This window comes from Frieseomelitta varia, unplaced genomic scaffold, assembly GCF_011392965.1.
Source record: "Frieseomelitta varia isolate USP_RPSP 00005682 unplaced genomic scaffold, Fvar_1.2 scaffold_749, whole genome shotgun sequence".
Lineage (NCBI taxonomy): Eukaryota > Metazoa > Arthropoda > Insecta > Hymenoptera > Apidae > Frieseomelitta > Frieseomelitta varia.
Window position 1 is genome coordinate 220,073 of NW_025110533.1, and position 18,081 is coordinate 238,153.

The 18,081-nt window shown below is 38.6% G+C and overlaps 1 protein-coding gene across 1 annotated transcript in view; it reads right to left on the bottom strand.

Moving 5' to 3' along the window:
- Positions 1-18,081, bottom strand: part of LOC122535630 (venom dipeptidyl peptidase 4-like) — a 105,652-nt gene that overhangs the window by 26,444 nt on the left and 61,127 nt on the right. The window contains exons 5-6 of the mRNA XM_043667332.1: positions 13,283-13,508; positions 3,198-3,385 (exon numbers count right to left, since the gene is read on the bottom strand). Of these exons, the coding sequence (XP_043523267.1) occupies positions 3,198-3,385; positions 13,283-13,508 (414 nt within the window). The remainder of the gene's footprint in view (positions 1-3,197; positions 3,386-13,282; positions 13,509-18,081) is intronic.

Below are 18,081 nucleotides of genomic sequence, written 5' to 3' on the forward strand. Positions count from 1 at the left end.
AGATTGTAACAATGTTTTCTTTTGTGTCTCTAAAGTACAGTCAGCTTGAATAATAATTTATTAGTTCGTAATATTAGTAAACTAGGAGGTTACAAATTACAGATTGTAACAATGTTTTTTTTTTGACAATTTTGTAATTTAGTAAATTAGCGAGATTTGTATTGATGATGTTAACAATCAAGAGAATCACAAGTTATAGATAATTTCGTAATTTTCATAAATAATCGTCATAATTAAGAAATTTGTAAAGTTCACTCGTGAAACTTCAACATCGTTTCGCTGTTAAATTTTGAATTATTTTTCTGAGGGTGTTTATAGTTTGTTTTATTTACTTGTGTTGTTTACTCGCAATATCTATTAATAACTGCACAACTTTCGACTTGTGACTCGTGAAATTCCGTTAATAATGTTGGCAATCAGTTTTGTTTTTGCTCTTCAGCTCAAATGAAATTAATTAGTAATAACGATGTTCCGCGAGTAAGTAGTACAAACCAATTTTGGTCAGGCCGCATTGATATTTCAGGAAAGATGTCAAAGAGATTACATTGTCATTGGTATGGAGGAAATATCGAAGTAATGAGCACGAGCAATACAAATTATATGCATATCAACAATTTAACTAATTGATAATTAAATGGAACTGTGATATTTGTAAAAAGCGTATAGGTTGTTGTGTCATGCAATGCCACCATGTAATGACATTATACACGTAATATAACGCTGTATAACAGTATTTTGATGCAACGAGTGTCGATATTTCCAATAAATTTCGTTTTATCGTTTGATTGAATTTACTTGACTGTGGTATATTGACAATATGATGTTTGTCAAAATACAAACGACTGAATCTACATAATCTTTCTCTCTTTCTCTTGATTCTTCTTTTTCTTCTTCTGCCTCCGCAACTCTAATTTGATCAGGCTTGAACGATCAAAGTCATTCTGAACTATGGACAGAGATCTGGACAATGGAGATTTTAAATTTTCAATGTTTCGATTTTGAACAGAAAGCACGCACACACAAAGACGATAATCAAACGAGTCACGCACGAACGCACCAAGAAAACCTAATTCAATTAGCCGGTTTAACTCGATTATTGAATCGAGTCGTGCGTTTCTATTTATACACAGTCTAATTCGTTCGCCACGAGTTCCGTCGTACAATTCAATTTTACTCGAAACTCGAATTAACGTCTGCCGACGTTCGAACTGATCGAATTTCAGCTCGATCAAATTTATCAATTAAACTGTCCAACAGTTCGTTCTAATTTCCTACTCGTTTCCCTTTCTTTTTCCCTTCTTTCTATCCTTTCTGTTTCCAGCTTCCTGGCGATGTATGCTTTTCTTTTCTTTCGAATAAATTACGATCTCATCCATTCTATTAACAAATATTCTTACGTATCCAGTTTCTGCAGAATTTCCTGTAGCGTAGTAGTCAAAATAATTGTCCCTCTGTGACAGAGAGTTTCTTTTTAATAAATTTGCACGTGTATCATAGTTTAGAGCCACAGATCAAAGGGTTAAATTGATTTCAGATTAACTTCGACGATACTTTCAGACATTTGTTCGTCAAGTTAGAAAACTTCTCATTAAAAATTCAAACTTTAATTTAACACCGATATCGATTGCATTGACATGCCACGCACGTCGAGAATTTTTTGTCCCAAGTTTTCTCAGTTTCAATGTAACTCAGGTGAAACAAATATGATAAGTTGATTACTTCTCAATAATTTCTATCCAGTGATATCGAGTTCAAAAGAAAAAGAAAGCGACGAATTATTGTGTACGGGTTATAGTCCGCGAACCAGTTGCCAGCGCAAGGGATTAATGTTAATCTAACTCCTGTCAAAATTTCACTTAGGATCCAAAGAAATATAGGCGCGAAACAGAGGGGGTCAATCAATTTGCCACGATTCATCCGCGTTTTCGGCGGGGAGAGAAGCAGAACTAGACGCGCGGCGGGGAGATCTTGATTTTCATATTCGACTCGCTAATTAATCCCGGGACGGATTCATAAAAATTCAGAGGGCGAGTTTACACGGGGCGTTCGAATGAATTTCACACGGCGATATCCCCGCGACAGTTCGCGACACCTACCCCGATAGAGCAGACGGTGGCAAAAAATTTTTGATAAATGATACGGCTGCGAGTGACGCGCCGGCAACGCGCGCCTGAGTATTCCCCGCGCCCCCGTTTTCTTTCTTTTTTCCCTCCCCTCGCCCCCCTCGCCCCCCCATTCGACACGAATAATTCCGATCCGCTTCGAAGACATTAAAGCGTATTCATGGGGCGACGGCCTCCGGCATTTGCATATGAAAAAAACAAGCACGCCAACGGAACATCCAGGGAAATCAAGCTCGATTTTAAACGTTTCCTCTATTTCTATATAGAGGAAGCAAAGAGAGAGAGAGAGAGAGAGAGAGAGAGAGAGAGAGAGAGAGAGAGGAGGGGGAAGAGAAGGTTGGGTTATTCGAGTCGCGCTCTCAAGCTTCGACATCTTGAAATTCAATCTTCAATTTCGCGTCGAACCCTGTTGTTTCGTTGGCTCGCGAAAATTGTTCTCAACGTCCGTGGATCATTTCTACGAATGCGAGCGACGAATAAGAATTATATTATGATCCATAGTTAGTTCGAAAGAAAACTCGAAGTCTTGAAATTCGTGTGTCGAACTTTCAGTCCGAGAATTACAACAGTGTTTATTTACAGTAAAATTATTTAGAAAAAGACTAGTAATGTGAACAGCGATTTTGAATCTATGGTAAATGTTATTTTAATAAGTGCTGAAGATCTCCACAGGTCCATTCAAATGTATATAACGCATAATATTGAGACTGTATTTATCCATTACCAAAATATAAACCTCTTCCCAGCAAAGAAATCAAAATGAAAAAAAATAGATATGTATGTGTGAAAGTATATATATATATATCCAGACGCTTTATTTTAAAATTTATTCAAATCTCCAAAAATAAATGAATAAATAAACTCATGGATACCTGCATCAATATAATTGTTTGAAACTTTGTCAATGAGACAAACATAAGTCACAAAACGTTCATGAAAATGTTTATAAAAGTTCAAAATTTCTCATTTAACACAGGTGATAAATTGTTCGAATAGTTTTTAACTCGAGTAATCTTGGCCCAAGACTTTTTGATTTTGCCCCGATGGTTAACCAGTATCCGATGGATTACTTACACGAAAATCAACATGGGATACTTGGTGGCGCCCGACAGATCAGCATTCGGTGGAATCAGTAGTCTGACACGGGCCTCGAATCCACCGGGAACCGGCACCTTGTAACGCCTCACCACCGGTTGCGATTTCTCCGCGATAATCTCGGCGACCGCGTCGTTCTCCTCCCATGCCAGCAGCTTCGAGGAATTCTGAAAGCCATGAAAATGTGACAAACGAAAATGTGTTCCAGTTACAGTTCAGATAAAACAGCGAAAATTTCAGATTCATTATATTTTCACCATATCTTGTATTATTTCAATTTTACGAGTTACTGGAAATTATAAAAATTCAGGAAATTACTTAATTACCAAAAAAGTATTATTTCAATTTTACGAGTTACTGGAAATTATAAAAATTCAGGAAATTATTTAATTACCAAAAAAGCCTTATCTTGTATTATTTCAATTTTACGAGTTACTGGAGATTATGAAAATTTAGAGTTAACACAGGCTTGGAATTCTTAATTTGATTTATATTTTATTGTCACAAGAGCGTTACCGATTGTTAGTTCCAATATCAGTGTCGAATTCTATTAATCTTGCTTGGACGTGTGTTTAAAGACGAAGGAATTTATTCTACTTGTTAAGAGAAAGAAGCGAGAAAGAACCCAATGCTAGTGTACAAAGGAGACTTGATATTACACCGACATCTTGTTGATCCTTCCTGTAGGTACAGCACGCAATTTCCTTAGAATTGTTTCGTTATTTCGTTTCAGGATCTTTGCAAAGAAAATTTATAAATATCCTGAATATCCTTTATAAACACGTTAATAACCAAATGAAATGAAAGAATTTCATTCACTTAAGAAGAACGCGTAAATTTTTCGAATAAACTGTGAGTCTCATTTTGAATACACACTATACACGTAGATTCATTTGGAAAGTATGAGAAAAAAGATCTGAACGAAGAGAATCGTAACAAATGCAATTTGCTTGAAAAATTATTCTAAAAATGATTACGATAATCATCCTCGGCGAATCAATACATTCCTTCTCTCAATAAAAAAAAAAAAAAAAAAAAGATATCTCAACAGAGTTGTAAAGTAACGTCAGGAGAAAGAATCACTCTCTGTTCTCATTTTATTTCTAAAAGCCAAAGTGCAATATTTTCCACTTCGTGGATGGCCCGAAGGTTTCTGCTTTCATCGCTTTCCAACGCATTACAACTTGTCGGCGATTCTCGGTTCACGATCGGACTCGAATATTTATCGAAACAGTAGGTGGAAAAACCTTACTACTCGGGGCAAGGAAAACAGTGGCGTCTGAGTTTCAATCGATACCGAAAAGCTCGTCTCGCTTTACTCCCCGAGGACCTCCCACCGAACTTGGACCCTTTTAATTCATCCTTATTTTACTACACGGCGCCACCCTCTGGCACCAGAAGGATTCTCCACGGTGATTCCTATTCCGTGAACTTCTCGCTTACCCATCGATTCTTACACACGCACACACATACACACCGCCTCGATCTACCATTTACCGTCTTTGATAGAATCTGCTAAGTAGTTAGCCCGCTAGCTTGGCTTCGCCGATTCCCTCTCTTTCCCCGCCCCTCCCCCTTCGTTTTTTCCTCCGCCACGTTTTCCTTTTTACGAACTCGAGGAATTCTCGAGGAATTATTCCAACGGAGAGTATATATCTTGCGAGGAATGGAGGAAGGAAATACTTTGTTCCTCTCCGATTCGCGGCTCGCCAAATACTCAGGAATTTGCGCGTTTTGTAGATTAATCTGTTAATTCGGCCAATGCCATTCACTGACGAGGAATTTGTTACAGAAACGAAGACTATAAGATTATAATATTTTCTATAAGATTATGAGATAGAATAATTTCTATAATTTGTTATAGAAACGAAAGTTATAAGATATAATAATTTCTATAATTTGTTATACAAACGAAAGTTAGAAGATATAATAATTTCTATAATTTGTTATACAAACGAAAGTTAGAAGATATAATAATTTCTATAATTTGTATAGAAATGAAGATTATAAGATTATACAATATAGAGGCAGGTTAACTTCAATTTGAAATACCGTATACAGGTTCTTATGAATGGGATTTGTCTCAAAAATTTGATGATTTGCTCCAAAATGTGAAAAATTGAAGGGAATACAAGGAACGAATCAAAAAGAGAGAAAAGAGATGGTGTAAAAGAAGCTAGAATGGATTATTTATTTGTGAAATTCACGTTGAAGTTAGTTTGAATTGGTCAAAGAATATATATTCATATATCTATTACTTGAAAATTTTATTCTATACTTCCATCAAATTTTTCTTCCGAAATTACGAGGATCACTTTAGCTATTAATTGTCAACTATTCATCCCGAACGTTTCACGGAAATGATAAGAGGCGTCTGAAAATTCGTCACAGTCGGTCGTTTCAACCCTTATCGCGACGCGTTCGAAGTCGAAGGCTTTGGTACCAGCGACCTTGCGAACAGATGGTGCAACTTTCAAGCCAACGATAGAGATCAACGTCGGCCGCGATGCTCTCGCAATATAACGAGTTGAATTCAATGTATTATTCCGTTCGTTTAATCCGGACGCAGCGACTTAGTTATCCAACGCTCCGACGCGATTCATAGATAATTTACAAATCGTCCGCGCGGAATTACACTTTGGTGCATTAGTTAATAGGATCGTTCTGATTTCCCCGTCTTTGGTATCCGATTAAAATTTTATTCAAATCCCCCTGGTGGCACCACGCGAGTTAAACACGAGGACGCAGGAGATTACAATTTGCATCTGCCTCGTTGCCTTTACACTTCCCTCCATTATCCCCGCGAACGTAAGAACCTAAGAATATTTTAAATTCGAATTCCCAGCTCTTCGCTTTTCTTTTTCTTTTTATTTATTCTTTTGAATTTTCTCGCAATTTTCGCGTTGACAGGCGGAACGAGCTTACGACGTTTGAAAAAAACCGGAAATGAAATTCAGGTAAATAAGCGTAACGAAATTAACATAGAGTGTTACACAGTTGGGACGACAAGAGCATAATTAAATACGAACTCTCCAGAAATCTAACAAATTGATCAATCATCCTCAATTTATTTCCATTAGTGTTCCCTCCTTTCCTGCGTTCGTCTCGCATCCCTTCAGTCTATATATCTTTTCCATCTCTCACTTTCTCTTTCTACAAATTTCGCTCTCCGTTTCGGTCGTTTATCTTGACTTTCGCCTCTTCCTCTCTATTTCCTCCGTATCTAATTAGACATCACTTAACGTAATTAAACTGGCAAATAAAATCACCGCGAATATCGTCCAATTTCTATTTTCGTTTCCTACAGAACGGGGCTGTTCAGTTCTCCTCTACGTTTCACCACGCATCGCATTATTTTCCTAAAAAGAGATTTCAACTCGAGTGAAACTCAAGTAGCTATCTTAATTAATTGAGTAAATCATTCAGTGGCAGAACAGCGTCGATTTAATAACTGGATCGTGGATTGGACTGGAGCTAGAGAACGCTGAGTTGACAAGTGAAACAATTCTTTATAAATACTCTTCGATTTTTATTTTTACTTTCCACGAAACGAGAGATTTTAGTTACTCTCCGCGGTGGAATAGAACACAAATCGCGTCGTTTTTCTTCGAAAAAGAAAACTTCCAACGACGCTATATAAATTTCCAAGTAGCTGTCATAAATCATTCGATGGCAGAACAGCGTCAGACTAATCGCTGGATCGTGAATTTTTATACGCGTTTATGGGAAATTCGAAGCTGCAAAAATACACACAGTCTATTACCGTTGTCGTTTACTCGACAAGTAAAGTCATTTTCCAGTTAATCTTCATTCAGCGATCACACCCGTCGCTTTTTTACGATCCTAAAAAAAAAAAAAGAAAAAGAAAAAAAAATCTGTCGTCGTTGAAAGGCTACGATAACTGAGTTATTCATCACGGACCGCCGATAAGCGACAAAGCGTCGCCGCGCCATTAAATTCGCCGCCGTGAAATTCATTCGCGAGATCGTTCAACGTATCGCAAAAACCACCTCTCCCCCCCTCCCCATCCCCTCCCCTCGTCGTTTGCGTTATCGAGTCCGCCGAGCTCCAACACCCTTCAAAATTCCATTCTTATCGGCCCACTTATCACGTCGCCCTTGTACAATCGCTCGTCGATTCAACGTCAGTGAGCAAAGTGTTTCCTCCGCCTGTCCGCCATGATTGTTCGCCAACGGGCAAGCAAGAACGGAATACTTCCGTTCGCTGACTTCTCCTCCAAAGGAAATTAGTCCCTTCGACTAGTCTGAAGCGTTTGTCCGAAGCGACGAAAGCCAATTATCGGTTGTAATCGTGCCGCTGCGACAAGCCAAATACTTCGAATCTCCCTCATCGCCCTTCTTCTTCTTCTTCTTCTTGTTTTTCTCTCTCCACCTCTTCGTCCTTTTTCATGCTCGTTTTTATCGATCAAGACAAACGCCATCCATCCCGCGACGCGACGTCTATCCAGAGCGATAATCTAATTAAGAGCTTGACGATAATTGATGCTTCCCTCGCGAGGGAACGCCTTTCATCGTCTCTTAATGGGAGAGAATCTCGTGCCCGAGCGTGAGAAATTTGTTGGAAATTACAGTACGTCTATGTAGCACGTCGATGGCTGTTAATTGTTTAATTAAGATTGTATTTATTAAACGATGTTACGTGAAGGAAATTGGGAAATTGGAGAATCCTCGAAGTTTTATCACGCATTGGAAAATTTCTTTAAAGTTTCTGCAAGTTAATTAATTAAGGGTCGATTGGTATTGTTGACCCATTGGGGATAATGAAAATTTGAGTAACAAGCTTTGCGATCTTTAATTTGATTTAACCTCATTACCAACTTGCATCGTGCCGAGTGTTAAAGAATTCATTGTCGAAAAGTTAAGATTCCGAAATTTCTGAAGAAAATTGCAAATCACAAAATTCTACTACCAGTTGGAAGTAAAATCTGCTTTCTTCCATGTGCTTTATGAACAATCAAAGTCACTGACAGTTATAACATTTTAATAAAAAGTAATTGCCTAAAAGCGATCGTGAGTTTTTTTTAAAAAATTAGTTATTCTCTTCGAGACTGAAATCGAAATTCAGAGGAACTAAATTGACGCATGCGTCTCGGACAGTTTGGAACGAGGATTCGAATCGAACGTGAAAACTTGAAGGGGAAACGAGGCTGTTTACCGCGAAGCGTGACGCCTTCGAGGAAATGCAAAAGAGAGAAAGAGAGAGAGAGCACGAGAAAGTTTCTGTTTGACCTATTAGAGATGAAGATGTATCGAAAGTTGATAAGTAAGGGTTTTGGAAGTGTTCGGAAGTGTGTAAGTTGAAGGGTTGGATTCGCGAGGCGCGAGGAAACCTTCTCTGGTTCTACACACACAAACACACAGATGCAACTTGCATCGTTGGAGTACAGGCGATAGTTGCCAGGGGAAATTCGGGCTGTAATACTTGCGAACTTGAGTTCAATTGATACTTTGGGATGTAATCAGACGTCGACATCTTTTATGCAAAGGCAACGTTTGCCGTGTCAAGGGCCGAGAAAATATAAAATCGTCAAGCGAAGAACAATAAAGCGATGAAAAATAAAGCACACGCGATATCATTTATGCATCGAGATAAAATTCAATGAAAACTAAAACACACACGCGTTATAATAAAAAAAAAAAGAAGGAAAAAACAAGAAAACGAAATGAAATACGTGTCGGACGTGGAAATTAATTTGATGTCTTCGTATTGAATTCGTTTTGAATTTAAATGCTCCATCACCGGTGATAGAACGTGCGTCGTGTTTCGTAATATTATTTCCAAATTTATAAAATAATTCGAACGACAGCGGCGCGTATCATTTGGGATTGGTAAGTAATGAAATAACAAAAATAAAGCGACGAGAAACACCCAAACCTGGGGCAAAAATTTACGCGACAACTGAACCAAAGAACTAAAAGAAAATCGGGAAATCCGATAATTTCCTCGTTTGAGCAAACGAGGTAACTGTAGAACTTATCCAGAGGCAAAAGCGGATCAATTAACGCGCAAGAGAATCATCTAAATTAATTTCCACGTTGGTGAATAAATACGGATATGCATGAACTAAAAATCGTAGAGAGAGAGAGGGGGAGAGAGAGGGGGAGAGAGAGGGAGAGAGAGAGAGTATCGATTTGGAATAACGCGGCGACGCCATTATGCATGCATGTAATCGTTGTCAGACATCGAAACTCGTGTACGCGCGATCACGGAGATGGAACAAAATGGTTGAGCCGGGTTTCGGATCGTGTTTACCTGATTTGTTAAACAGCGGGAAAATTTATTTAATTCGACCAGCTGATAACGGTGTATCGCGTTTGTCTCCCTCGTAGCAAATCGTTCGACAGAGAGAGAGAGAGAGAGAGAGGGGGGGGGGAAGAGAGGATTTCCGGCGATTTGTGAAACGATTATAAAGCACATAACCTGATTGTTTAATACTCGGGCTCGTATTCTCTGTTGTTCGCGATACAGTTAAACGCGATAATTTCGAAATTCATTGAATAACGCCGGGCCCCCGGGCGTTTCGTTCGTCCGTGCTTCTCTTCCTAGTTCTTCCTTTATTACGATATTTCCCGAGCATACAATTGAATTTTAATACCCTCGTGGAAATTTTCAGAGTAGGAGCTAGAGAGGAGAAGTAGAAAAACAGAAAGAAGAATGTGTGTGTGTGTGTGAGAGAGAGAGAGAGAGTGAAAGAGGACGCTTCGCGATGGAGCAAAAGACGGCCGAGATAGCCAGTTCAAACGGAGGAGAGATTAAGAAATTAAATTAAAATTCGATTGGAAAGTTGAACGAGAACACTTGTGGGGGGGAATGAGAAGCTGGCGATGGTGAAACAAAACTGTGGCCAATGGTAACTTCAATTTTCGCTTTGAATATTTCCAAATAAACTTTCTACACTTTTAAATATGCTCGGAGAAGATGAAACCAACGGCGAGAGAGGGGAGAAGGGGGGAGGGGGCTGAGATAAAAGCCGCGTGCACCGGGGTTATGGAAATTAAGAAATTAAATTGAAATTAGATCGGCGGAGTTTCATTCCGAGACAAACTTCCTATCCTTCGTCGAAAGGAAACAGATCGTCGAAACAAAAACCCATCGGGGGGAAAACGTAAGGAAACGTAAATGAAAGGAAAGTTGATGATTAAAATTCGTAACGAGATTGGACGTAGAAATGGAAATCAATTTCGTTTTTTCAATATCCTCTTGCGATACAGTGTAGGAAGAGAGAGACGAATTTTCGCGGGAGGGATAAAATAGGCAAAAAAGATTAACAAATTAAACGGAATCAAAGAAAGTTCATTCAGGAAGAATGTTAATTCATTCAATCAGATTGAATTTAATTGTATTAAATTGCAGGGCAAATGCTAAAGGAAGGGGAAGAAAAAAAAATAGATAGAAGATCAAGTGGAATTCCAAAAAGCATATACAGTATAACTTTAAATCTGTTTCATTCAATCGTGCATAGTTAAATTCTACTCTACTATTAAAAGCACTTGATTCGAAAAATGAATCGAAACGAAACTTCTCGCGAAAAGTATATAAAAAAAAAAAAATAAAAAAGAAAATCCCAAGATAGAAACTAAACTGAAGAAATCATCGGTCAGAAATTTGAACAACCGAGTTCCAGTGTATTTTTCATAATATTTCCCGAATAAATCCCAATGACAGCGGCACCGGCTGGAGACCGTTTGAAGGCAGATCGTTTGAATAAAGCTCGCCAGGCTGGAATTCTGCGAGGGGATGCGAGAATGCGGTAAAGAAGGTTTTAGTCACGGGGCGTTGGAAATTCGGGTTATCGAGGGAGCCAGATAGTCAAGTCGTTGGATTTGCCCGCGCGTCTAAATCTGTCGCGTCTATTCGACTCGTTCTCCCACGAGGAGGAGCACCTTCCCTGACAATAAGCGCGGACATAAAACATAGATAGAGGACCGTCGAGGTCGCTCGAGCACCGCCGCCGCTTTCCGGGACACTGACAAATCATACGGCCCATGGAGGATCGGCGATTTATCGGTGACCGTTGCTTATGCATCCGTATAACCTTCCACATCGTGTCCCCTCCTGATTCTTTCGCGTTCGATCGCCTCGATCTCAATCACATACGTATTTCGACCAAGGTTTGTTCATCTTTCGTTTCGCGTTGTAATTTGATAATATTGAAATCGAGATCTTTGCGTTCCACACACACACACACACACGTCGTACTTATTTAACAATTAATATTTCTTATTTATATCTTTCCAAATCTTTCTTCTTTGCCTGCGTTCTGCGAACTGACAGTTACTTTTAACACGGAAAAAGCTATGTATTGGCCGCAGGATTCATTCAAGGGACTGAAATGGAACGCAAGAAACTCGTAGATTGACAATTCACTTCGTAAGTTGCAGATAATGTAATTTCGGCGATGGAAATCAGCTCCTGTACAAGGCCAACCCTCTTAACGTCAGCGCACATACTTTGCCGAGCGGCAAGAAACGCTCAGAACGATGTCACGATGTCATTTGTGAAGGCACGATAACGAACGATGCTCAAGACACGTTGCACATTCGATTACAGTGAGATTTCTGAAGAACAACTACTATCAATATCAATGTTAGATTGTTCAGAATATTTCTTTTGCAAGAATGCAAATTAATTCAGACAAGTTTCGATTTCTTCAATCTCCTTCAATTCTACCCGCTGAAGTATTTGCGTGGCCATTATTTTTTTAAATTCTCCAATTATTAGTTGAAAGCTATTTTCTTTCCTAACTTAGGAAATAAAATAGAACAGCGAAACAGAAAGAGAGAGAGAGAGAGAGAGAGAGAGAGAGAGAGAGAGAGATGCGGAAAATCTCGCATATAACGATCGATTAGTTTCGAAAGGGACAGGGATAATTGAAAGTTGTAGCAGTTCCGGCTTTCACTTTTCGAGGGATTTTTCTCGTTTTCCTTTCTTTCTTTTTTGCGCGAACTGATGCGAAACATGTCAGCCAGTTCGTTTACTCAACAGAGCCGAAGGCTCTGCTGCCACTGGGAAACGACGAAATACATACATTTGCGTGAGTTATAGAGATGCATATGTCGCACGTTTGGGATTAAAATTCGTCGAATCTATGGCAAATAGATTCTCGCGAGCGGTGTCGGAACGGCAGGCACGAGACTTTCCGGGGTTTCGGATAGAATATCACTGGTGAAATACGTCTGCCAATTTCGCCGAGGCGTGAAAGCAAGACTGAAATATCAAGTGAAATTCGAAAAGAACCGTTCAACTATTGACGTTTTATTATCGAGAGAAACTCCCCGGCTCTTCGAATGTGCATCTCGATTCGTCCTTTGACGTCAGGATTAGACTTAAAAAAAAAAAAAAAAAATGGCACCTTTATGCGCACGTTCTTTTCTCAGGCAACGACTGATGGTAATATTTGACGAATAAAATAAACCTGCATTTGGAGTCAATTTCTTTAATTGCAGTGACGTGTTGCGCAGGTGTTTCTCAAATTTCTTGTAATAGGAATTTCTGAAATTTCTTTCGGAATTTACTAAATTTAATTGTTCGTAAGATGTGCAAAATTTATTTAACGTGTCGATAAACAATCCCATCTTCGACGAAAACAAATTCCTTCGATGGCCAATGTGCATCTCGATTCTTTGATCAAATTTTTAAAAATCTTTTACGTGTGTGTTCTTTTCTCAGGCAGCAACTGTTGGCAATACTTGACGAATAAAACAAATCTGTATTTGGATTATATGAAATTTCTTTAGTTGCGTAGATGGTTCTCAAATTTGTCTTGGAATTTAACTGTTTGTGAAATATATAAAATTTACTCAACGTGCTAATAAACATGTTTGACGAAATCAATTTTCTTCGATCGTCAAATAAAATACTTCGAAGAGAAAGTTTCTGGTTGCGAGTGAGGCAAACATTAAAGTGGAAAATTCCGCAGAATGCAGAGTATATACGTGTAAAATATTTAAAAGAAAAATTTCCACAATTATACTCCAAAAAAATACGAAACTGTCCAAAACAGTACGACACAAGCATCTCACATATTTGTCAATTCAACTCACCCTGTTATAAATGGCGATGTCAGGCACTCCAGGGCCGGCGCAGGTGAGCACGTAGTGCGAATGATCCGTGGAAAATTTCGCCGTGTTGTAAAGACACCGGTTCCTATCGGTCTCCCGCACGATACCGCAGCTCAGACACTTGGACTTTCGGTCACCGTCGAGCCTCGTAGATATCCTGTACAAATGTTGCACCGCCGACTCCTCTTCGGTTGTTGCCAAGTAGTAGCTGAACAGAAAAGTCGAGACCGAGAATGGTTAGAGAGGGACGAAGCGAGGAAGAAGAAGAAGAAAAAAAGAAAAAGAAAGAAAGAACGAGCACGAAGCGCAGGAGGATATAATGCTCTTTCATTTGCATAGGCTGCTCTTTAATGGCTTTGTAATCGCGAGAACCGTCGCGAATTTGCATTGCAACGAGCTCCCTCTTTGTTTACCTTGCCGACACGTGGCTAGGAGGAAAAGGATCGAAGAGAGAAAGGGGAAAGTAAGTTCTGAATGTATTCTTTCTCTCTCTCTCTCTCTCTCTCTCTCTGTTTCTGGATTGTGGTGCCTTGGCTTTCGCAGTTCCGCGATTTACTTCGCATTCTTTCGCAGGAAAATCGTCCAACCTCGATATAAATACCGCGCCGACTTGTTCGTTCCCAGTTTGTTGTGCCAGTTACATGGAAGTTGATTAACTTCGGAACGCGCTATGGCCAGTGGATGGATATGCGTTTCGAATCGATTTTGTTACGATGCAAATGTCTAGCGGTAGCGACCAAACGATCGGAGAATTGACAATTTGTAAATTCATCTATTGGCTATTATAAAGCTCGGTGAAGTGGAGGGCCGCGTCGAAATTGGAAAAGGGAATTAATCGAAAACCCACGTAGACTGTAGTAATTTTATGTCGACAGTACGCTCGAATTTCATTCTAGGCTTTCATTCTGTTTCATACGTATCATGGGTACCCACGTGTAATGTCGTTTTCTTCATATTTAATAAACGTTGTCTTGCGTAATATATGTAAGTCATAATTTACTGTAATATAACCTGTAATATATTGTAATATATAACCTGTACTATAACTGTAATATATTGTAATATATAACCTGTAATATAACTGTAATATATTCCATATTAAATATGTAAGCTAACTTAGTTAAGTTAGCAAATTGTTAAATTATATTAGAGAGTAAAATTGTACTAACTCTTAAATAAAATAAAATTTTGTACATTACTTGCAGGCACCCATGATACTTTCGTCTTTGATCTTTAAACAATATTAATAATGTTAATAATATTAATAATACTACTAATAATATTAATAATATTAATAAAGTTGCAGGAAAATGTACGAATTTTTGGTTTGAACTGGTTCAGTGTCCGAACGTTCCAAGTCTCGTAATGACAAATAAATAAAATTTGGAAACGTTGTTAGATTTAACTATCGAAATATCACTTCCAGAGGATCGCATCTGAAGCTTTCAAACAGCCGACAATTCTCCTACTGCGAAGCAACATAATTCTCCTCCTGATTGAAACATTCGGAAAAATCGTTAAACTGTATAATTACGGGAATTGAGTTGTGCTAGTCGCTCATCGAGCAGCAAAGTCAAACGTCTCGTAACTCGTCGTTAGACGAATCGTTTGAACTTAAAACCGAATTAAAACCGGAACAGCGAGCTTCGGTTGCTTGTTCCTGGCCAACAATTTCATGGAACAGGCCCGGAGCATCGGCAGCGAGTTCGAGCTGTGTTTGTTCAATTACCGCGCCGCCGTAGAAATCGCGACGTAAGCTGCCCTCGCGCCGGTAAGTCGACAGACAGGCAGATTCAGATTAGACACGGAGATTAGCCCCAAGTTTTGGGAAAACTGCGGTGTCGGGGGACCGGTATATTTCCTAGGTTCGACCCCCGCTCTTCACCGACTCGGATACTCGGTCGAACGTATACATATAGCTCGAAAGCTCGACCGCTTGGAAATTACTCAGACGTCGTTCTCGCCTTTCCGCTCGTGCGGGCAAATTAGATTGTGGAAAAGGCGTGAGACGCGCGCGGATACGTCGCCAGACACTTCTGTCGCCTCGAACTGCCGCGAGATAAGGAGCATAAATTGAAGCGACCTTTCTCCCAAGACACGGTCCCCACCTTTGATCCGTGCAGTTAGAACACCGTTCTGCAGCTTACGCGAGTCCGAGAAGATGCTGGAAAATCTAGTCCCAGAAATTAGACCCCCGGGAGATTTGGGAAATTTCGAGCATTCTGTTTGAGATTTTCTTTTTTGTTTTGTTGTTAGTTGCGAGGACGTGTTTTTGAAATAATTCGTAAGAAGGATAAGAATGTATAAAATTTGATTATTAGATTTGTTGATTAAAGCAATAGGAGCTTATGTGAGAATATATATATATATATGTACTTTGGATATTTTACATATTTTTTTTCTCATCACGCGCATCCATCAGCAATCTTGCACTTTAAAACCAATTTTCAATTTTTCCATAAATAATGTACGTAAAAGTCTATTTGTACAAAATTTATTTAAACAATTATTTTTTTATGTTTTATATAAAATAAATGTGTAAAAATTATAAATATCTAAAATTTTTTACAACGTGTCTGTAATTTTATAAATTTTTAGTCAATTTATTTTATAAATTTTATCATCAATTTATAATTTTATAAATTTTTATAATCAATTTATCATTTTTGTCAGACACTTTACAGAGACACGTAAAAGCAGCGTATTTTTAAAGACTTAAATAATTTATCATACAAAATATACAAATAGAAGCTAGTAAGGTATTCCAAAGTATTGTATTACATATTTGTATTGTTTTTCTATTTTTTTCGACTTCATTGTTCCTAATGGGAATTTTATGCTTCAATCGTCGATAGTTCCAAAGTGTTAAAAAAGGCGCAACGCACTAGATTTAAAGCGACGAGCGAAGAAGTTTGAGAAGAACAAACAGGTGATCTCGTTCCCGTGGACCGAGACAATAATAAAAAGTTAACTTTATTAACACCGAGGCGTGGATATGAAGGATCGGTGAAATTGAGCGATCGCGGTGATCAATTCCGATTAGACGTTCCCAGATCGGACGTTTGGCTTATGTCGTTCCGAGGAATGGGGGAAAGATTTCCGAGGGTTGAATTTAGAGGCGGATGTTACATAAGTGTTTTCAGGGTGAGGGTCAAGCTTGACAGGCTTTACATTAGACGTTGCGATTCGAAGGCTGTTAAGGTTGATTTATACGTTCCACCGGCGTTGCGAGTGTGTACCGGAAGTTGTAACGCGATCAGACCGCCTGGATCTACTCGCATTAATGCGGATCGATTACTGCTGGTTAATCAATCCGCCAACAGTCTGAGTTACTCCCTTTTTCCACTCCTTTTTTACATTCGCGTCTATCGATTTTCGTCAGTTCGCTTCGATCGACGAAAACAATCGCCGTCGATGTTCTCTCGACTCTTCTCTTCTCAAGTTTATCGAAATTATCCGCGCGATCCTTTTCTCTTTTTTTGTTGTCAAGTAAACTCATAGAGTTACTCAGTTACATAAATTTTGAAAAGAAAAAAAAAAAAAAACAAGTAAAGCTGAAAAACTCGCAAAAGTAAAATTTAAATTTTTAATGAATATTTAAATATTATACACAATCTAACTCTCGATGAATCTATGATTTAACTTACTTTTTCTAATTAACTAAGTGGTTTGGTCGAAATCTGTAAAGTACGTAAATTTTTATCAAAATTGTTGAGCGTTGAATTTGAATAACGAAAGTGCAAAATATATAAAGTAATAAAGATAAGCAGTCTGAAACTGTCCAAAGGATCGATCGACAATCAGCCGTCGTCGAAGGAAAAATTCTCGCAAGACGCGACGTCGCGTAGTTTCGAAAATTCCTACGGAGTTGCGACTGGAAATTCAATCTATTTCAATACGCATCGAGTTCTCGTAGGTACAAACCAGGCAAAGCGACGGTAAATCGATTTTCGATATTCCGACGCGACAACGTTGTCTTTTCCTTTTTTTTTCTCTCTCTCTCTCTCTCTCTCTTTTTTCTTCTCAGCGCTTATCAATATTTGATACGTATACATAAAGCCAAGGGTATTCGGGTTATCGTACAGCGCAGTTTTGTTGCGTCGTTACACGTGGTTTACACGCGTACGTAACGTTAGAAAACGATAACAATCACTTACCGGGTGCCCGGACAGTCACGTAACTAAATAAACCAACGAGACGTGGAACGATCAATTTCGTTTCCCCGAGCATCCCAATTTCGCTCTTGCGTAACTAACAGCAATTTAGTTGATCGGAGACATCTCATTAGAGATCGCAAGTGTTTCATTAACACTTTGAACGTCCGTATACCCGTATGACCGATTGATAAAACGATTGAAAATAAAATAAAATACGTTTAGAGACGAATGCACTCTCAATTTGTTATTAAACTTTTTCAATTCCTTAATTTTAAATACCCAATACGCGTGTACTCGTCTTTAATATTTTATAATATCTATAATATCTATACGCGTCTCTAGTATAGATCTTCTAGCTGGAAAAATCCGCAAAACAAAGTGAGATTTTTGCTAATTTGCTAAACGAAACACGCTCCTGTTTTTTTTCATCTACTATTTTTTAAATGTTGCGTCCAAAAGACTGTCGTATTTAGTATAATCTTTTGAAAATTTCCTTTTTCAATGTAACAGTAAAATAGTAAAATATCGACCAAAATTCCTCCACATTATATTGTTCCATTCCAAAAGTTCATGAATCCGAATCTGACCAACGAAACGCTGTGCTTTACAAGCTCAGTAAAATGT